The sequence below is a fragment of the Mus musculus genome, chromosome 8 (assembly GCF_000001635.26).
Source record: "Mus musculus strain C57BL/6J chromosome 8, GRCm38.p6 C57BL/6J".
Classification (NCBI taxonomy): domain Eukaryota; kingdom Metazoa; phylum Chordata; class Mammalia; order Rodentia; family Muridae; genus Mus; species Mus musculus.
Window position 1 is genome coordinate 94,269,956 of NC_000074.6, and position 22,477 is coordinate 94,292,432.

At 42.5% G+C, this 22,477-nt stretch overlaps 1 protein-coding gene across 5 annotated transcripts in view; it reads left to right on the top strand.

Annotated features, from left to right (window-relative positions):
- Window positions 1–22,477, top strand: part of Nup93 (nucleoporin 93) — a 113,537-nt gene that overhangs the window by 55,392 nt on the left and 35,668 nt on the right. For all 5 annotated transcript variants that reach the window (NM_172410.3, NM_001357266.1, NM_001357267.1 and 2 more), the window contains 2 exons: window positions 11,316–11,378; window positions 16,534–16,662. In NM_172410.3, coding sequence (NP_765998.1) covers window positions 11,316–11,378; window positions 16,534–16,662 — 192 coding nt within the window. The remainder of the gene's footprint in view (window positions 1–11,315; window positions 11,379–16,533; window positions 16,663–22,477) is intronic.

Sequence of the window (22,477 nt, forward strand, 5' to 3'; positions counted from 1 at the left end):
TCCCCAGTCTCAGAGACCCTGCATTGAATGCACTAATTGTTCAAATATGTGCTAGAAAGGAAAAGGTGGCTTTCCCTTTGATTTCCACAAGGCTTACACCTCAAAATGAAAGTGTCTTCAGGCAGTGAATCAGAACTGCAACCTTACCTAGAAGGATGGCTTAAGGAGCTCTACCGAGCCTTCCTTTAAAAAATCTTTTAAGTGCTGTTTGTTAGAAGATTCTGTGGGTTCTCCCCTCCTCCGTTACTGACTTTATAGAAAAGCTCTGTGCCAAGTACCTTTCAGATCAGCTGGGAGGTGCAGAGGTCTAGTGCTTTGTGTTTTACTCACTTCCAGCCTGGCTACTCCAGTTTGGCTGCTAGAGGAGGCTCTTCCTGATACTGTATTCTTGAGTTTCTGCAGTTTGGAAGCTTTTCCAAAGCTTTTCACATAAAATTTTAACCCTTTGAGAGTAAAGATTCAGGGGTCAGTTCTTTCCGTGACAGAAAATATATTCCTATCACACCTTTGACTGCGCTGGCAGTACAGAGTAGACAAGCAGACATGCCAGCCAGCTTGCTAGGAAGCATGCTGTGGCACTAAGATGGCAGCGAGGAAGGAGTAAAATGGCGTCACCGGGGGCACCATGAGGAGATCCGGACTGCAGTTATTTTCTAGAACAGTCTGAAGACATCCTTAGGAACACCACCAACAAACATTTCATGCTTACTTGTTATCAGTAGGAGATAGAAGTTTTCAGATTTTCCTAAAGCGTTGTTAGCACTCATATCTAGACTTCAAACACCACCTTTGAGAGATTGTATTAACACTTTGGAGTTGCCTCCATTGTGTGTTCTTTATGTTGTATAGATAAAGTTTTAGAAAATGCAGAACAGTATTATTAATGGCAAGGTGAAGCAGCATTCCTGTAAGACTGCATTCTTTGTCTCGTTTGGTTCTTCATCAGCTTTTGTTATTTTATATATGAAATACGCCAGCGCTTTCAAAACGAAGCTTACAGTATTTCTTTTGTGACTCCAGATACGGATTATTCTGCAGATGAAATACGGCCAGAGCAGTGCTGCTGCTGCCTTTTCTCATTCCCATCTCTTATAAGTTTGGAATTTTTGGAGCCAAGCATAAAGTTTATCTGGCACAATCAACTTATCGGGGCTAAGTAAAGCAAGGTTTTCTGCAGTAAATCACTTTCTCAAGGGCAGACATAAGGAAGTGATATCCGCTCTACATCCACAGTGCTGTATTCCTGACCTACATGCTGTATGCTTCCTTTGGGTGGTTTTTTGTTTGTTTTGTTTTGTTTTTTAATCTTTGTTGGCTGGCTGGTCAGCACAGTCAGTCTGTCTGTGCTGGAGCAGCCTGACTCACAGACGTGTCTGTTTTCAGCTATCCCAGCAATGACTCCTAAGCTGTGCCGAGAGTCTTCCAGGGTTTGTGTTGAAGATGATGTACACTTACCAATTTGCCCTTTATAAACACACAATTAAAACTATGATCTCCACCGCAAGTGAGGCTCCTAGGCTCATGACGATGGTTGACCGTGAGTGGTAAGGCACTCTATGAGCTGGGGTGGGGCGGGGTTCTCTGAGGCATCCCTAGCAGACCAACTCCTCTAACATTCTGCAGGACAAACGAGTAAAAAGATTTAGCTGCCTTTAATTTGGGGGCAGTTTCTCCTTGATAAATGTCTGTGCCCCATGTTCTCCGCTGCTTATATCTTCCAGACCTGCAGCTGTGTCTATGATGACTGGGCTGAGTGGTGCATTCCCCAGCATTCCTTGGCTCTAACAGAGTAAAGTCGAAAGGTTTCCAGCCTTAATAAAGAGGTTTAGGAGAGAGTAAAACTCTAAGCATGGTTAACAAAGCTCTGACAAATTACACTTAAAACACTGTGAAATCAGAGAAAATGTCTTTGGTTGGTTGTTTCCAATTTTTTGAAAAATGAATTTTTGAGTATGAAGGGACTGCAGTGAAAACAAGGCTTACTTCTGTGACACCCATGCTGGCTTGTGCTCAGACCCGTCAGCAGAAGCATGGCTGCAGAGCAGGAGAGGCTGCAGAGCATCCTTGACTGCATTGTGAATGACTGACAGTGGGTACCAGCTGGGAATTAATATGAGCGTGGCTCCTAAACACTGTCCTTACAGCGTTTCTTGTGCTTGCTAAGGAGAGCTCAGGCTTAATCCTAAGCTCCGTGGAAAGCAGGTTGCTGGCTCTCATTGGCCTGACTGAGACACACTTTCTACTCAACCTCAACTCCCAACTCCCCAACTCCCAACCCCTGGCTCAGTGTCCAAAGCTTGCTTTCATTTTTTTTCCCAACAGGGTGGAAGGCACAAGGTCAGATGAAGCTCAGGCTCCACTCCTAGTCTTGTTTCTTGTTTAGAGTAGAGACTACTTCAGTGGGTTTTTTCAGAGTGTATGTTAAGGGCCATGGAAAGGCTTGTTGCTTATCAGCTAGGCTATTATTGCTGTATTCCCATTTATGCTGCAGGGCAGGTTTAGTACCCAAAGCCCAAGATGAGCTTGAAATGCTTTTTTCGTCCCCTAATGAACCCACCTTGTTCCTCCCCTAGAGCAACCGCCCAGTTTTGAGATCCTACTAATGCCTTTGGGTGAGGAGAGGACTCTGCTGCTGCTCTTTGAAGCCAAGCACACAGTATACTATTAGTATTCATTCTATTTGCAAAGGTGAATTGAAAAAGTTCTTCCTGCAGAATCTTCCCCTTTCTTATGTCTCTATAGCAAGTGTGCTGAGGTTAAGGGGCAATTGGATGAAGACGAGGAAGTGCTCACAACTGTGTTTTCTCTTTGGTGCTACCCCAGTGTCAGAGCCGCTGGTTGGCCCCCTGCTCCCTTGATATCTACCCACTGTGACAGCCACATTTCCCCAGCAGAGAGGGAGAAGGAGAGGGAGAATGGCTAGCAGAGGGCCTGCTACCACGGTCTGTCACTCCATGCTGCATCATGGTCTCTCTCACTGGGTGTAGGCTTTGACATAGGGTTTTTTTTGTTTTGTTTTTTTGTTTTTGTTTTGTTTGTTTGTTTTCTTTAGAGACAGGGGTTCTCTGTATAGCCCTGGCTGTCCTGGAACTCACTTTGTAGACCAAGCTGGCCTCAAACTCAGAAATCCGCCTGCCTCTGCCTCCCGAGTGCTGGGATTAAAGGCGTGCGCCACCACACCTGGCTTGGGCGTAGTTTTTAAGGAGTGGTGTGACAGCAGCACAGACAAAGTTGTCCCCTCTCTCCAGTCCTCTTGTGAAAAGATAGTGCTTTCTATGGGCATGAAGGAACAGCAGGACCTTTTGGGATGTGGAGGGAAAGCAAAATCTGTAGAAAAGCTTTTTTTTTTTTTTTTGTCACCAATGTCATTTATAGGATGCCATTAATACTTGTAACCTCTGTATGGAGTCTCCCAATAACTGAGGTGTGTGAGTTATCATTCTTGAATATCTAGAAATGGCTGGTGTGAGATGGGATTGGCAGGTAATAAAAATGTCCCACTGCCCTTAAAAGGGACAGAAGAGGCTTAGCAGCAGCAGCAGCAGCAGCAGCAGCAGCAGCAGCATCATAAGCTCTAAGTAGCATCACTGAGATGCAGCCTCTAACTTGGTCTTTCTCAAGTTAGCAACTCCGTGTGATGCCTTTGTGCAGAGCTAGGAGGAGGCACCCAGTATTCCGTGCCCACATTATGTGAACAGGCGGGGTTTTACACATCTCTGCAGTCCTCACCACCCGACTTGCTGCTGCTTCGCCCATAGCTTTACCTGACTCTCAAGTCTTAGAGTTTGGGCTTTTGTTCTGGCACTTGCTTGTTTTGGGGGTGTGGAAAATAGAGATGGGTAATAAGGAGGAAATGTGCAAAAAGTGTGAGTGGGCTTACAGTAATGCCCCTCTTTAAGGCCCATGCTTTCTTAGAAGGCAGTGGTGCAGATGAACTGCTACTGACATGATTCTGAAGAGACCAGGTGTGTCAGCACCCTAAGGTCAAATGTTGCCCATGTGCCCTTTGTTGGTCTGGGAGGCGGTACCACCCATGCTGAGCATTTTTGTGTTTATTAGATCTCCTCTGGGACACTGAGTTCTCCTCCTGGGGGAGAATTAGAAAACTGCCAAGTAAACCAGTTTGAATAATAATTTGATCTGCCTTAAAGGATCCAAATAAGCATACAATTTTATGGCCCTCTTTAAAGCGTTAACACTTGAAGTTCATTTTGTTCAAAATACAAAGTGAGATTCGTCATCGTGACTTGTACAGCACTATGCCACCTCTGGCTCCAGACTTATCTGAGCATGCATCTGCTGCCACCTGCTGAAAGGGCCGAGAGGCTCAGCACAGGCTCACACAACAGCATCCGACTAGTGGCATCATTCTTGTCTGTCTGACCCTACTCTCTTATGGGGAACATATGCAGTCTATCAACAGATAATTTGACATTTTTGTAGAAAACAAGCAGTGGGACTTACTTTAAATCTGAGTTGGAGATTAAAGTATAAACGTTAGTTGAGATTCAGCCTCATTCTATATATTATCTTATCACAGTACTCTCTATCTGATAAAATGACCCAAAGTACTTTAAGACATTATGTAAATTCTCTAATTTAAAGCTTGGGGACTACCCAAATATAAAAGTGTCAGTTCTTTGAGTTTTATCATTTGCACTTGAATGATTCCTGGGGGAGTATCGGCAGACACCGTGGAAAGGGCTGCTGAAGAGCAACCATATCCACACCAGCGCAGAGGCCCAGCTCACTGTGGGTTTTGTTTCATCTCGGAATAAGAATTACTACTCTGTTTATTTATCCACTTCCTTTATCGCCATCCCCAAAAGACAGGGTTGCAATATATAGCCCTGGCTGTCTTTGAATTCTCTATGTAGATCAGGCTGGCCTCAAATTGACAAGAGATCCGCCTGCCTCTGCATCCCAAGTGCTAGGATTAAAGGCATGTGCCACCACTCCTTTTCTTGCTTATTTTGTCTTTATGCCTTTTATTCATGCCTTGGCAGTTCATTCAATTGTAGTGTTCATTCCTAATATCACTGTTGACTTCACATTAATATTTTGATTTGGGGGCTGGCTAGATGACTCATCGAGTAAAAGCATTTGCTGCCAAATCTAAGAACTTGAGCTCAAACTCTGGAAGCCATGTGATGGAAGGAGAGAACCAACTCACTGGTTGTCTCTGACCTCTGACCTCTACATGTGTCATGACCCCTGGCCCAAATAAGAAAATGTAAAATTTTAAATGTAAGTATTTTGAATGTTGGTTATTACAGAGTTCCTGTTGATTTGTATCTGTCATGCATATTAAATGGGAGGCAGCACCGAGGTTCTGTGCTGTCCACTGTGGATTTTGCATCTTGTCAGATACCCACGGGCTGTAGTGCTGTCTCCATTTGACAGCATGGTTGGCTGGTTGGTCTGTTGAAGGAAAGAGAGAATAAGGAGTGTTTTGTGTCATGAGGGCCATATCAAATATGGCTTTTCCTTTGTGCAGCAGCCTCTAATTTAATGCATATCTGTGTGAACAGCAGTGAGGAACTTTATATGTTCTTCAAGTCATGCTTACTTGTAAATGGAAGCTGAGACCTGTTTAAAAAAAAGCAGCATAAAATATATTTTTTAATGGCTTTTCTTTTCTGACTTAACTGTACATAGAAAATTTCCTCATTAGAGATTCTTATTTTTGTTTAAGATTTATTTATTTATTTCATGTATGTGAGGACACCATCACTGTCTTCAGACACACCAGAAGAGGACATCGGATCTCATTACAGATGGTTGTGAGCCACCTTATGGTTGCTGGGAATTGAACTCAGGACCTCTGGAAGAGCAGTCAGTGCTCTTAACTGCTGAGCCATCTCTCCAGCCCTAGAGATTCTTTTTTAAAAGATTATGTTGTATGTGTGCATGCATGCATGCGCATGTGTACACACGTGCGTATGGAGTTCTGAGAATCTGAACTCAGGTCCTCAGGATTTCAAAAGGAAGAGCATGTTTACTTGCTGAACCAGTTCCTCACCGTTGAGGAGCAGATAAGCTAAGAAATATGTCCATTAGGCACAACAGAGGTCTGTTTGCCTAGGCCTCTTCTCTCCTCTTCTCTGGGGTACTCTGAATACCAGAGTCTGTATTGACTACAGTAAGGCTCATCTTCCTGTCCTCTAGCTATTTAGGAGCCACTTTGGCTACTGGGTCCTTGAAATACCTACAGTATTGGTAGGAAAATGGACGTAACCTTGAAGTTCTGGTCTGGGTTATTCTCCATCAGGTACATCACAAGGCAGCCTAGTTCCTCTAGCAAAGATGAACTGGAGAGATGGTTCAGCAGTTAAGAGCACTTGCTGCTTTTGCAGAAGGCCTGGATTCAGTTCTCTGCACCCATGTGGCTGCTGTAAGTCCAGTTCCAGAGGAGCCCTCTTCTGACCTTCATAGAAACCAGGCATTCATATGTTAGCACATATATGTAAACACTCAGGCCTGTGTGTGGTTTATACTGTGGATCTTTTAGACTTATGATGTCTATGCTTCTCTACTGTTAAAAGGATTGGCCCTGGATGTCATTGAATTGCCCAATTCCTTCCTGAATGGGAGCTATTGTGTGCTCCAGAAAGCTGGAAATCAAAACCCATTCCAAGAGCCAGTGATGTGTCTATTCTGGGACCCTAGAAGGGCGGAGCAAATAGGAAAGTTGGGTATGGGCATATTAACCCCAAAGGCCTGCAGCCATCTCTGAGTAGGAGGGAAGCTGTGCACAAGGCCTTCCCAGTAGTGGAGACCCAGCTCAGCCTTTACCTTTGTACCCTAACTTGATTTTCCAGAGATCCCACTTTTTGATAAATGATAAAACACCTTTCCAGGATGAGGATAGACTTTAAAGTTTTAAGGAGAGTCTCACAGAAACCAAAAAGAAAAGACTGGTAATCCTACCAGCAAGAATAAGACCACTACACAATTTTTGAGCCAAATTTGAAGCTAGCTTTAATACTGGCTAGCTGTATTTAATCCAAAAGGATGGATACTGGATTCCCATAGTATGTCACTGAATTATAATAAACAGGGGCTTATAAAGGCAAGAACCACAAGGCTATATGTACTTGTCCAGTCAAGGGCAAACATACATCCTGACATACCTCCTGCCTGTATGTGACCAAGCACATCCTGTAGAGTTGGGACAACCGAGGTTGTTCACAGATGCAGAGCAACAGCCTCTAGCACTCCAGTGTGTTATCTGCTCTTGGCAAGTAGGGCTTGCAGATTAGAAGCATGTTTGTTTTATAAATCTCCCAAGCATAGTAATTTAAACTGAAAACAACTTTAGTCATAGCAAGTCTAGGAAGAGGCTTGGGAAACCTGGATGGAGACAGATTATGTTTCTGCCCACCTGTTCAGTTTATTCTTGTTATGCTTTGGGGTTTGGTGTTTTGAGACAAGTTATTACTCTGAGGCTCAGGTTGGCCTTGAACTCACAGCAATCTTTCCTAGTACTGGGATTACAGTGGTGAGCCACCATACCTGGCCCCATCCAGGCTCTGAGACTGAAGAGGAGGAGGAAGAAGACAGGAGTCTTTTATCCATTTGGATGTTTAATTTTGCTTTCATTATTTTATATGGTAAAATACATATTGTCCCCATCTTTAATTTAGCAATTTTATTCCAGCCCTGTGTAACTGTTACCAGAGTTGTTAAGAGTCAAAGCCTGGGGCTGGGTGTGGTGGCACACACCTTTAATCCCAGCACTTGGGAGGCAGAGGCAGGCGGATTTCTGAGTTCGAGGCCAGCCTGGTCTACAAAGTGAGTTCCAGGTCAGCCAGGGCCATACAGAGAAACCCTGTCTCAAAAAAAAAAAAAAAAAAAAAAAAAAGAGTCAAAGCCTGGGTCCTAGCTAGGGCTACTCATCCTCTCTAGACCAATTAAAGAAAGAAGTAAGGTTGAAGGACAGAGGACAGAGCCAGATGTGGTGGCTCTTTCAATATGGTCATACTGGGAAAGGAGCAAATGGACCCCACCCCCTCCAAATCTAGCTTCAAGGTCCTGACATGAGGTTTAGGTTAAAACAGAGAACAAGAAGTATGCCTAGCCAAGCAGTGCTAGTCTGATTGTGTGCCTCCCCATCATTATCCGGACTGCAGGCTGGCCTGCAGGGTGGTCTAAGGAGTTGTCAGACCTGTGTTAAGTTTCTGTCCTGGGGACAAGTTCTGGCTGGTGCTAAGTTTCAGCCCTTTTTCTCCCATCAGTGAGATACCTGGGGAAATTGGAATTTCTTGGGTAGTCTTAATAGTTTGATAGCCTATGGGAGAGAGACAGTGACTTTAGAATATCTTCATTCATGACTTTTCCCAAAGGTGTGTTCTTTTTTTTTTTTTTTGGTTTTTCGAGACAGGGTTTCTCTGTAGCCCTGTCACTTTGTAGACCCAGGCTGGCCTCGAACTAGGAAATCCTCCTGCCTCTGCCTCCCGAGTGCTGGGATTAAAGGCGTGCACCACCACGCCCGGCTAGGTGTGTTCTTTGGAGTAAATTAATCATCACCACTAGATGGCACAAGATTCCATCCATCACTACTGTGTACCTGTTAGTTCTTTTTAAAAGGTAGGCTGCTACTGTATAGTTTTGAAAGTATATAATATGTATAATCTATTCTAATGTTTCCTTGTAGAAAGGAATAAAAGATAAATATCAAAGAGCAGAATAAGTGTAATTGGCCCTATATATAACCAAACACAAACATTCTAGAATAAGCATTTTGTCTGACGTACAATGTGGTGGCACAGACCTGTGATACCAGTGATTGGGATGCTGGGCTAGGGAGTTTTAAACATCTTTGGAGAGAGAAATAGCAAGACCTATTGGAGGGATATTGAATATATGTAGATTTTCTTGTCATTATTGCCTAAATAATATGCTATATAAGCTCTCAACCCTAGATTCACATTGTGTTAGTGACCTATGGCTTAAAAATGTTCACAGGTCGCATGCAGATACTCTGCTGTCTGGGGAAGGGTCTGGACCTGTCTTCCAGGAGTTCTGAGAAATGGTTGTGTTGTGGGTTGTGTGTACTACAGAGAGCAGGTAGTCTTTGAGGTACATAGTGGTGTGGTCTTTGTTCATATGTGGGCCGTATCTGAAATCCGAGTCTCATGCACAAATGCTTCATTTAATATGTTGAGATTTTTTACAATATAGCTTTTAAAAGACAAGGAGCTTAAGACTAAGCTGATCCCAATAATTTGTTATTTCTTTTTGCTATGATACTCTTTTATTTTTGGAAATTATAATAAAATTACATCATTTACCCCCTTCTCTTTCCTCCCTCCTGCCCCTCCCATGTAAACCCCCTGCCCCAGTTTTCTTCAAATATATGATCTTTTTTTCCTTTAATTGCTGGTAATGTTGGTTTGCATGAGTGAGTGAGAGAGAGAGAGAGAGAGAGAGAGAGAGAGAGAGAGAGAGAGAAAGAGAGAGAGAGAGAGTGTGTATGTGTGAGAGAGAGAGAGAGAGAGAGAAAATTCTTTTTAATTCAATTGAGGGCTCTGTTTCACAAGAAGTACTTCTCTTTTAAGTGTGTCTGACTACTGCTTTGCATGCTTGTATGTATGTATGTATGTTTGTAGATATGTATGTATGTATGTATGTATGTGAAATACATGAATATAGGCATAGTTAAAAGAAGTTAATATGCTGATCATTGACTTGGGAAGATCAGGGAAGCATAGAAGGGAGATAGAATATCAGGTTTAACATACTGCCCTCTGCATTAGCCATAACAGAAAAGTTAAACTAGGCCTTATCAATGGTGGCTTCTCCTCCCACCTTTAATCGAACAGCTTCCTGAGCAGCAGCACATGGCCCCTGCCTACTCATGGGCCACAGTAGTTGATGCATAGCTTTGCTTATAAATGGTGAAACTGTAAGCCTTTAATTTAGCCTTAGCCATTGAAGCCCTTATGAGAAAGATAGTGAGATAGATGCTACACAGTTGAGACCCTGTTTGAAAAATAGAGAATTCATAATACAAGATTGACCTTTTCCATGAAGGACAATGTATGTATATTTTATGATTACATCATCTCCCTTTCCTGTATGTGGGACCATTACTAAAAAGGGACTGAAGCCTTTCCCTAACCCTCACCTCATACCCTGTTGTCAGTGTAGACAGCAGTGTGCATTGAATCCTCAGAGCTGCCCTGGAGCCGTCTTCCCGAGGGGACTGTTTGCTGGCTGCTGGCTGCTGGCTGCTGGCTGCAGGCTGCCTTGGAGTATGAGAGCAAGGTGCAGGGGAATCGTGGGCCAGTGGATAAGGGATCTTGGAGATCTGAGAATATTATTAATATCTTATCCAAATTATATCGCCTTCCATTCATATTTGCTAACCAGCAGCTTAAGAACTAGGTTATTTGGACAGAGTGCATAAAGCTACAGCTGTTAAAATGACAAGTATGCAAACTAACCAGATCTGTAGAAAACCACCCGATAGTCTTAAGTGAGCTTGCCATTTAAAAGTGTTTGCTTAGTTCTTTCTTTTACATTCCCCAAATTCTTTTTAAAAAATCATAAAGAAAGCATTACAAAGAAAGCAGGTCATTAAAATGTATAAATGTATGAATAGTGTGCTTGCCAACTGTGCTGTACAGAATTTAGGTGGATCTGGGGTGTAGCATAACTTGGAGTCTTTCATTACAACCAAGACTTTGATCTCCATACATGATGAATATGTAATACTAATTGTAGCTTTCCTTGTTTCCGCTTAGACCTCTCAGCCCCAAGCTGTGGAAAAGAAGCTTTACCTTTGTATAAAAGACAGGGTCTGCCTGTGTGCATCTGTGGCTGTTGTCACCGTCTCTTGTATCCTCCCTCAGCTGACCTCATCTCAGGCAAATAGACAGTGAACAAGAACCAGGAGGCCACCCTGAGCACTTTCCTTAACGTCTCCCACATATCTAGACAATCAGTATTAATGGTAGAGCTGTGTACTGAGCCTTGGGTCCAAGAACTTGATTGCATTATCTCATTATTATACATAAGTCAGCTGACATTTAGAGTTTGGTTAATGTCCTGCCATTAGTAAATGGAGGCACTAGGCTTTGGCAGGGGCAGAGAGGATAGAGAGTACAGAGTCTCCAATATCCCCATTTGGCCTGCAAACTTCCTGCGTTACTGGAAATGGCCTTGAGCTCCTGATTCTCCTGTCTCCACCTCGGAGCCAGAGTTAAAGACATGCATTGCTACAGCAGGTTCTTGGGTTTACCTTTGGCTCAGGAGTATACTTCTGCTATTTGGAAGTAACCTTGGTTATGTGGCTTTACTTCATTTTCTAGGGCTTCCTGAAGAATGAGAAAGATAATGCCTTGTTGTCTGCTATTGAAGAGTCCCGGAAGAGGGTAAGAAACAACCGACATGAGATGCATGAGTGATAGTGTTAACTAGTGGATTGCAAGTCCTGCCTGTTCTGTTTCCTTCATCTTACCGAATGATGGTGACACTTTTTTTTAAAACTAACATTTTGTTTTATACTGTTTATTTCGGGGGGGGGGGGGCATGTAGAACTAAAGGACACCTTTTGTGGGTTGGTTATTTCCTTTTACCATGTCGGTTTGGGGCTCAAACCCAGGTTTCCAGGTTGGTAGCAAGGCTATATCACCATGCTAACATTTTCTCAAATCCTTTTAGAATATGTTTGGTATGCTAAATGATAACAGATACATCACCCAGAGCAGCCATTGTACATTCTAGCCTCTCTCCACCCCTGCAAATGCTCTCAACACGGAAATATCAGAACAGATAGTTTTACACAGGTGTTTCTGGGTGGTTTCATTCTGGGAAAGAATAGTAATTATTAGGTGAGATTTCCCAAGACACAGCAATATAGCATCCCATGTTGGATAAATGTGTATATTTTGGAGAAGCATTCCTTCATGATGCTCACAGGTCCTTTACTAGTGTGCATTAGCTCCTCTTGTTTCTGACAAGGACTGCAGCTTTTCAGTAACATCCCAGTTCAGAGTCAAAGTTTTGAGGCTCCTGAGAGGTCTTTGGGGAAGAGAGAGAAAAGGTTAGCTGTCAAATTAGACCTGACTCTCTGAAGGTACCTTCTCCCAGAAGCACCTGCCAGTCTGCCTGCTGTGTCTCTCTGCAGAGGGATCGGAGGAAGGAATGTTGTTCCTCTTGCAGTGTTTACTTAGCTTGGATGTCAGGTGAAATGTGTTTATGTATTATTTGTGTAATCTGAAAAGTAATGAAGTGAGAAGGGCCCCTGCTTGATGCGCAGTTAGTTCAGTCTACAGGGTAAAATCCTCAGCAGGACTGATGGCAGGCACGGCTGCCTTCTCTAGTGTGCAAGAAATGTTCCAAAGACATTACGTGACCAGTTAGGAAATTCCAGTTTCATTAGTGACATCGCTGGCAGCAGTACTTAATCCTAGAAATAGAGACATTCATTTGATTTAGATCTGAAGACATTTAGAAAGGGTTTTTGTTGTTGTTGTTCACTCTTGAATTTCTTACCAAAATTGATTGTCCTGTTATAAAAGACCAATGAAATTAAATTAGGATTCTTGAATGCCTCCAAACCTTATTAATACATTTACCTTGTAGAGTGTGTTTCTGAAATTGGCAGTCTCTAAATATTGTGCCATACTGAGACTAAATGTGCAGCCAGCCAAAACAATTTAGGTGACATGCCACAGCACAAAGTGTGTGCATATGTGTTTATGAGGACGACATCCCAGTGTTGGGAGCCAGCCTGAGGGGTACCTCTCACTTGGCTGGACAGTGGGAGCTTACTGCTGAGCAAAAAGAATTTTCAATAAAAAATAATTAAAAATTCAGCAGCTTCCTGGCATTTCCGTTACAATTTCATGTCTGAATGACTTGCCAATGTCCCGCTGAAATGCTGGGAAAACAGGCTAGGAAACCACAAATGTATCCTTGCCTTTCCTATTTAGTGCATCCCAGCAGAGACAAATGACACTCTCAGAACATACAAAGTGTCTCTAAAAGCTGCAGCAGCTCAGTAAGAATAGGATGTGTAAGCCAAAGCATACTGCTCTCTTCATTTTGGTAAAATGGAGTTCAGGGGCTCCCAACGTGTCCTTAATTCAGTTGCCCAGTTTGTTCCCTGCCTTCTTTTCTTTCTTCTTCTTTTTTTTTTTTTTTTTTTTTTTTTTTTTGGTTTTTTGGTTTTTTTGAGACAGGGTTTCTCTGTATAGCCCTGGCTGTCCTAGAACTCACTCTGTAGACCAGACTGGCCTCAAACTCAGAAATCCGCCTGCCTCTGCCTCCCAAGCGCCAGGATTCAAGGTGTGCGCCACCACTGCCTGGCCTGCCTTCTTTTCTTACCTGTGTTCTACAGGTAATGCCTTCCACCCAGAACACAGTCGTCATTCAGCTTGAATTTGTTACTTTTTTCTGAGGTTGCTTTTGCCTTCCTTTTGAGTTTTAGGTCTCTACATTTCCTTTCACTTTCCTTTACTCTTCCATGTCCACTTCCTGCTTGCCTCAGACCCTCCCTGCTCTTTCCTCTTTTTTGAGTAGCTCCTCTTTGGTCACCATTACCTTTTGTGCCTCTAGTTCAGTACTGCAGACTCCACGGTACAGTAAACCCACCTGGCCACAGCTGGGCAGATGGGCTGCTCATCATCCCTGATTGGTCCACAAGCTAGACATTCCATTGTCTCTAAGATAAGCTGGGGTGCTATGGTTAAGACAAGAGGATTTTAATGTTGGGCCATTTATTTTTATTTTATATTCTTTGTCACACCAACAGTAAATAGGATGCCAGTGTTTAGGTTGCTGCTGTTTGTAAATAAATAGCTGGCATACTTCTCAGGGGCATGTGAGCACTTGAACTCCAAAGCTTCCATTTTTCAAAGTTGTTTGGTATTTCTAGAAGTACCAGGATAGCCTAGTAAACTAGTGGACTTGGGGTGTAGTAGTTAATTCCCACTGTGGTTGCTTTAACCCTTACCTGATGCTGGAATTCTGACTGACCCCACTGAGGTCGTCCCTGCTTTCTATGGTGGTGTCTTATCTGTGCTCGTCACTGCCTTTACTACTTTGCTCTTGATTATTAGCCAGAGAACATGTCTTCAAGAGAAACCCTGCTGATGCTGTAGTGTCCTGGGCCAGTGCCTCAGCCTTTGCCTGTGTCTTGCTTGCTTTTGAAAACTCTTCCACCTGCCCAGGTCCTCCTGCCATTGGAACCCTATATTTTTCTATAGGGTCAGGGTTAAAAATGCAGTGGCTTCCACTAAGAAGCAGTTAGAAAAGGTGTGGTGTCCATTGTGAGTCACATCCAGGGAATCACTTCTTTCTCCATTTTCACTCCACCTTTCTGATCAGTCACATGTCTCTAGTCAAAATGCACAGCCTTTGTGTTTATGTTTATACATAAACAAGAGACAAAGGTTTTCTGTGTATGTTCCAACTCTGGCTAACTGGCTGGCCCGTGTCCATTTCTGCCACCCATGCTGTCTGATCTCGGTACAAAGAGCAAAACAGGAAGAGTTTTAAAAGTTTTGTTCATTTCTCCCATGATTGCACTGTAGAAAGCGTATGAAGCGTGCTGCCCTTCTTCCCAGTCGTTGTGTGTGTGCGTGTGTGCGTGTGTGTATTGTGTCCCTTGCTCTTTTAGCTTACATTTTAATGCTGTTCAGTACTCAGTGCATTTATGGAAGAATGTATTTGAATTTTCTAATAGTTCCCCACAGTTTGTGTATATAATGATTATCAGTATAAATTATCTGCATTGCCCAAAATAAAGCAGGCGATACTGATATGCTCTCAGTGCTGCCTAATTAGATGGCAATCTCATTGTAGGTGAGATAGCCTTCTTTTGAAAAGTGGGTTTTATCTGGGGGAAACCTGATCTACCAATTAAAAAGTTTCAGGTCTAGAACAGCCTCAATTCAATGTAGCTGTAAACTGTGTTGGTTCTGTCTTCCTTTCTTCCTTTGTTTCTTTTCTCCCATCCACCCTTCTTTCCCCTTCCCTGACCCCCAGTGCCTTTGTTCTAGTGTTGTCCTGTCACTATAGTGTAGTCATTGGTCTAGGATGCTAGGAAATCAATTCCAGCAGGCATTTTTCTTTTACTGCTTTTTTCCTGTTACCAGAAATATTAGTACTTTACATAAATAAGTAAACTCACTGGAAGAGCCCTCCCCCTTTAGTGTCTCAACTCTTAAGACACCAGTGATTCATCATTGTTTCATGCCCTACATTGTTTCATACCTACAAAGACAAGGTACAGCTGGGCGTGGTAGCACACACCTTTAATCCCAGCACTTGGGAGGCAGAGGCAGGCGAATTTCTGAGTTCGAGGCCAGCCTGGTCTACAAAGTGAGTTCCAGGACAACCAGGACTATACAGAGAAACCCTGTCTCGAAAAACAAAACAAAACAAAACAAAAAAAAAATGAAAAAGAAAGAAAAGGAAAGGTACTACTGTGTCTTTTAATAGCCTAATTCGAAAAGGCTAGTACAGATGTCTGTCTTAATAGGCATAGGGAGAGATGCTCATCACCACATCATTAGGAAGATTCAGATCAAAATGACAGTGAGCTACTGCCTAACGTTCTTATAGCAACAGCAAACGGTGCGGCAGTGAGTGAGAGTGTAGGAAAATGGTAACCCTGATTCACTGTCAGTGCTATACCCTAAAGTGCTGTATCCTTTATGGAAACTTGTAGCCTCAGAAAGTCAGAAGATTACCAAGATGGTGTCAGCAGTTCTCCATCTGAGTACATCCCCAGCACTGAAAGCTGGGACTTGAAAAGATATCTGCATACCCACTTCTTAGCAGTGTTACATACAAATGCAACAAAATGTGGCACATGCTTCAGCGTGATGGATGTTAGGGACTGCTAAATAAAGTAAGCCAGCCGTAAAGAGAGAGAACTGGAGTAATCACAGTCAGAGAGAGAGCTGGGTAATGGTTGCCAGGGTCTGGGTAGAGAAAGGAGCAGCCTGTTATTAGTGAACAGCTACAGAGCTTCAGTTTTGCATCAGCATTCTAAGGATGGAGGGTGGTGGCCATTGCACCTGCACTTCATGCCACTCAGCTCTCCACTTAAAACCGGGAAGCTTGGGTTGGAGAAATGGCTCAGCTGGTAAGAGCACTGGCTACTCTTCCAGAAGATGTGGGTTCCATTTCCAGTGTCCAGCATGGTGACTCATAATCATTTGTAACTCTAGTCTCAAGGATCTGCTATCCCCTTCTGGCCTCCCTGGGCACTGGATATGCATGTGATGTGCAGACATCCATGCACGTAAAACAGCCATATATATAAAATAATAAAATAATTTTTAAATGGTATATTTTATATACATTTTCTCATAATTTAGTGAGAGTCTTCAGAAATGTCTTCACATTAGTATGTTAAACCATTGCTAACAAGTTTTTTTAAACGATAAATTTGAAAATAGATTGTTTGGATCTGCTTCTAGAAAAGTGGTTGGTGGGTGGGGGCTCCTGTTTGCAGCTCTGCATTGTTTTAAAGGAAACCAAAGTCACTGGGTCTGCTCTCTGTCCTGTCGGCAGACCTTTGGCATGGCTGAGGAGTATCATCGAGAATCAATGCTGGTCGAGTGGGAACAAGTGAAACAAAGGATTCTGCACACACTGCTGGCGTCGGGAGAGGATGCCCTTGACTTCACCCAAGAAAGTGAGGTAGGTTGAATCAGATCAGTCACCAGTCAAAATTCGAAGTTCTAGTGCTTGTCTGCTTGTCTTAATTGCCCAAGTTTATTGTAGTTGTACTAAGTTGAGATTGTTCTTCTCTTTTAAAGATTTAACTAAAAAAAATAAAGACAGTGTAGGGACGTGGTTCAAAACTTAAAACACCCTCTCTCCTGATAACCCATTCTGTTTTTCTTTGTAGTCTGTAGGTCATCACTTCTTCCTTACACCCATTTCTAGCATTGCTTTATACGAGTGTACATAGCTGAAAGTATATGCTAATGTGTGTAAAGTATTTGTGTGCTCCCTTCTGCAGCTTTCTTCTGTTTCACTGCGTGTTGGAGATCTTTCCTGCAAGGAATTTTCAGGGACTATATTTAGGTCTAACAGACCTGTTTCCTCCTCTTCTTCTTCTTCCTCCTCTTCCTTCTCCTCCTCTTCCTTCCTCCCCCCCCTTCCTCCTCCTCTCCCACCCCCAATCCCCTCCCCCCTTTTTTTCTCAAGATAGGTTTTCTCTGTGTAGCCCTGACTGTTCTGAAACCTGCTTGTAGACCAGGTTGGTCTCGAACTCAAACAGATCCCCCTGCCTCTGTCTCCCAAATACTGGGATTAAAGCCCTGTTGTCCTTTCTAAAGTAATTTCAGAGTTGGGGATGTAGCTCAGTTAGAGCAACATTCATAAAGCCCTGGTCAATTCCCAGTACTCAGGAGGAGAAGGAAGTTCAATATCAAAGCCAGCCTAGGATACATGAGATCCTATCTGGGTCAAGTTAAAAAAGAAAAAGCATCTAAAAGTAACTTCAGAAATAGCTATTTAAAGTTTTTAATGTTTTAAAAGTGATGATATTAATATTACCAGTGCTTCTTGTTCGGTCTTTTGGGTGAGGACTTAGCTTTTTTTTTTTTTTTCCCTTTTTAATGAGAAGATTTTACTATGTAGCTGAAGCTGTCCTCAGGTTTGCAAACTTCCTATCCTATCCTCCCAAGTACTGATTTCTGATTTGCAGGTATATGCCCCACAGCCAGTGCAGGTTCCTACACTCTCACTATATATGAAGATAGGGAAGCTCAGGCTCAGAGTTAGAACATGCTGGAAAGCCCAGAACTTCCAAGTCCTGGCTGTCTGAAGTGTGGGTCAAGGATTTGGTGGATTTAAGATTAACTTAAGAACCTGTCTTTCTGTTCAGTCAAGCCCCCAGGTAAGTAGCTGCTCGTGTCCGGTATTTTGGGAAATTGCTCCTTAAGGACACTGTCCTATATTTCTTAGACTCAAAGACTTCAGATGAAAACAGTCTGAGGAGGAAGAACTAATACACAAGACCCTTGGCTAATCTAGTGTTTCTCTTTCAATTCTTCCTGAGTCTGAGCAAATAATTAGAACAACTCCTGGTTTTATAAACTTCATTTTTTTAAAATGGTGTTAATAGGCTGTGCTCTGTACAGGGATTTGAAAGTAATTATAAACTACAAATGAAATATTCTTCCTTGATTGCTCTTCTCTCAAAAATAGACCAGTCTATTCAGTGGGCTCTTCTTCCATGACCTCCAGGCCCCTTGGAGAGAGTTAGTTACTCAGGCTTATAGTATTGTTCTCTGTTGGGATTTTTGGCAGAGTGAACAATGTTGTGTGTAAGTTGGCAGGTGATACATATAAGCCTCTTCCATGTACCCAGAGAATTGTCATTTTCTGAAAACTCCTGGGAAGTTTTGTTTATTTGTTTTGAGATAGGATTAGGGTTTTAATATATAGCCTTGACTAGTCTGGAGTTCTCTGCATAGCATGACTTCATTCGTGTGATCCTTCTGTCTCATTCTTTTTAGTGTTGGAGTTACTGGCCTGAGCTTACAAATGGTTTATTCTCAGTTTACATATGGTTTTCATTGCTTTTATTGTTTTGATCTGTCTCCACAAAGTGTAAGGTTTATTCAGTAAAGTATAAAAATCCTAAGTATGTAATTCAGTCAGTTATTAAAAATGAACAAGTTACTAAAACAAGCCCAGTATCTCAGCAGTAGCCTCTGACCTCTGCCCCATTCCCCAAGGTCCTACCTCTTCGAACTTTATAAAACTGGAGCCATAAAATGTGCTATTTGTAGATTTTTTTTGCATAACACTCTACTCATATATTTTATTTGTAGTGATAAGCCATTCATTTTATGACTGAAGAGTATAACTAGTTTTGTGTGCCCTAGACACTAGAATGTGTTGATGAACATTTGGATAGTTTCTAGTTCTTGGCTTTTATAAACAGTGCTATTAAGAACAATTCCTTTATCTCTTGATGAAAATATATTTGTATCTCTTTGAGGGTACACCTGAGAGGAATTGCTGGGTCAGAATATATATGTGTGTTCAGCTTTGGGGCTAAAGTTGGGATTACTGGAAGGGCACTTTAGCGTGCACCAGGCCCCAGGTTCAATTCTTAGCACCCACCTCTCCCCTCTGTGTGTGTGTGTGTGTGTGTGTGTGTGTGTGTGTGTGCGTACACGTGCACACACTCGTGTGCATGCGCATACCCACACCCACACAGGTTAGCATTTTTGTTGTTTGTTTGGTTTTTTGAGATCTTACTCTGAAGTCCAGGCTGGCCCAAAACTCACTGGGTAGTGTAAGCTGGCTTCAGATCCACAGAGATCCTCTGTCTTAGCTTCTTTAAGGGGTTGGGGTTAAGACATGAGCCACCACACCCTGTGAAAGTTCACCATTTACTAGACATTACCCCTAAATGGTTTCATTATATCTTCCACCATCAGTATGTGAAAATTCCATTTGTTTCATATCTTTGCCACACTTGGTGTGATCTTTCAGAATTTAGCTGTCCTTGTAGTACATAGAGCCCTGTGTTTTCATGGGTTCATTCCATGTAATTTCTTTCAAAATGATGGAAAGCTATATATATTATCTCCACTTCATTTGTTCTGTGGAAGAGAGCATACAGTTTGAAGGGCAGATGACAGGTATCAGAATTAAGCCTGAGCCTGGATTTCTCTTGTGAGACACCTTTTCCTCTGTTATAAGGACTGGGAACAGATACAAAGCTGCAGCCCGGTGTCTGGCATGGGGTGTGTGCTCCAGGCCTGTGCAGTGTTACAGCCCTATCAGCGTTAGGGAAGCTGTACACTGTTAACAGCAATTGTTTTAATATGGCTTTTTTTCTCTCTTTTGATTTATGAAGAATTTCTAAGAATGAAAAAATTTTATATAAATGGAAAAGTAATAATTGAAGAAGTAGGATTTGGTGAGTATAGCGTTCTTTTTGGGCATCTTATTGTTAGCAATTGTTAGATCAGAGTCGTCAGAGAGGAGACCTCAGATCATTTTGAGTTAACCTTATATTTGAAGGAAAATGTCCAGGTTTGGTTAATTTAATATAAAGTTGAGTCTGAGGCTTTTGGGGGAGTTTTTAAAGGCAGAAATGAACTGAAATATGGTAGCCTCTGGAACGTTTGTTTTTCTCAGAAGCCTCTCAATAACAGAAGAGTGAAGACACTGTTAATATCTATTCCTGGCAATTAATAAAGGAAGTGGCACTTTAATAGCATAAAGTTATTTGGAAAATTAATATCCTTAGGATGCCATTGAAGAAAGAGAAACAACTTTTAAAGGAAGGTAGGAATTGAAAGATTGTTAACTTTTCAAGTGTTGCCTAGATAAAAATAGTGTGCTTTAACATAAGTTTCTTGAGGCTGTTGCCCTGCTATGGATTCTTGTGGCCCAGTTCTTACATCTGGTGAGTGTAAGGAATGACTCCAGTGTCTGGCTTGCATGGCAAGATGGAGTTGAGCAGTGTGGGAATTCCTAGATATATTTTAATCGACATGTAAACTATATTTGGGGCTGGTGATATGGCTCAGTGGGTAAAAGTGCTTGCCATGAAAGCCTCACGGCCTGAACTTGAACCCTGGAAACCATGGAAAGGTAGAGGAGGATTCAACTGAACACATGTACACATGTATCCATATGTTCATGCATGCATACATATGTACACATATACATATGCTCTCTTTCTGAGAATCACTTTCTTAAAAAATAAAAAGCAGTATTTAAAGGCGGATTTAACGTAGGTGGGTTGAATTTTGGCCATGGCCACTGGGCGTCTCCCCAGGCGAGTTGTCTGGAAAATGACTCAGCAAGCAACAGACTTGGCTAGAGAAGCTGAGCTGAGGCTTCCTGACAGATGACACGGCTGCTGCTCTGCTCTGTGCTGTGCTGTGTGAAACTTGTGAATATTGAGCAGACACTAATTTTGATAAGACACTTAATACCATATTTCAAGTGTCAATCATACAGCTTTCCCATATTTTAGCATCTCTGAAATCACAGCATCTTACTCAGTTATGGGTTGTAGTTTGGCAGCATTTTTATTCTTTCCAGCTTATAGTGGCATGTATGACATGTCTTAAATGAATGATGTGATTGGTTGGTAAAATATAGACTGACAGTGTGGATTTGACGGCCTCACCCCAGATGCTTCTCAGTTGTGTACTGTGCTCCCTGTCTGGTTCCTAAGGGATGGCCGAGTTCATATGTTGGGGTTGGAGTAGAATTCCAAGCACAGAAAGTACCCTGCTGCTCTTTGCAAAAGAAGTTCAAAACTACTCAACAGGCCCTTCATTTTCCTTCTGTGATGCACCACAGAAAGTTCCTCACACCGTGAGCTTTTATGCACTCACACTGTCCAGACAACCTCTGTCCATCCTTCTGGTTCCCTGCTAGGGACTTCTGTGTATGGATATTGTATGTTTGTGACATATTGTTTTCTTGTCATCTATATAAGCTGCATCATTGTGTATTTGAGGTTCTACAGTTTTGCTTTGTCCCATGTTTTACTCACATTAGAGGTTTTGGTTTTGGTGGTGGTGATCCATGTGGGTAAGTATGTGTTGGTTTCCTTGGTGTCCCGGTGGTTTGTTTGTTTGTTTGTTTGTTTGTTTGTTTGTTGTTCATAATTAAACAGTACTGGGCTTTTATAACAAAATTTTCTAAATTAATCAGTTTGATTCCTCTTTGTGTTCATGAAGGCAAAAATTCTATGTAGAGACTCATCTATCTCTCCCTCTGTGGTATCACTGGATTTAGTTTTCACCCTAGACTTGTTTTGTGCGAGCGCTATTATAGTTCTTTCTCTCCTGTCTAGAGTGCACCCTCTCCTTGGTAAAGTTTTACACACCTCTACCTACACTTTGTACAATCATGGGTGCTAAAATAAAAGTGTGCCACTCCCTTCTGCTACATGCCTATCCCAGAATGGCTATTTTCTGAATGCTCTCTACTCTGAGAAGCCCATTCCTTCTGTGTGTGTGTGTGTGTGTGTGTGTGTGAGAGAGAGAGAGAGAGAGAGAGAGAGAGAGAGTGTGAGTTAGGGGCTCACACTGCTCACTCACTGCTGTCTCTTTGCATACCTCCAGGCTCCCAGTGAGCCCTTCTCTAGCCTTGTCTGCCTGGCTTCCTTGCCTTTCTGGTCTCTGGTTCCCTGGCCCTGTTATGCATTCCTTTATTGTGCCCTGTCTTGTCATAGCCAACATGGCTTGATCTAAAGACTACATGTTTTCCAGACCTGATTGGAGCTCGGAGGTGTAGGGAACATTCTCCCATGCAGCGTGCTGTGCGTCCGTGTTCCCAGTTCTTAGGCAGCTCTGACTGTGGAATTCCAGCTGAACGTTTGCCAGCCGCTTCTATTCAGGAGTTACAGTGCACACATCCTGTTGATGGATAATTGACTTTATGTGTGGTAAAATTGTGGCTTGGCCAAGGGCAGCTGAAGGAGAGGTGCTTTTGAAAACAGGAGCATTAGGCAAAAGTCATT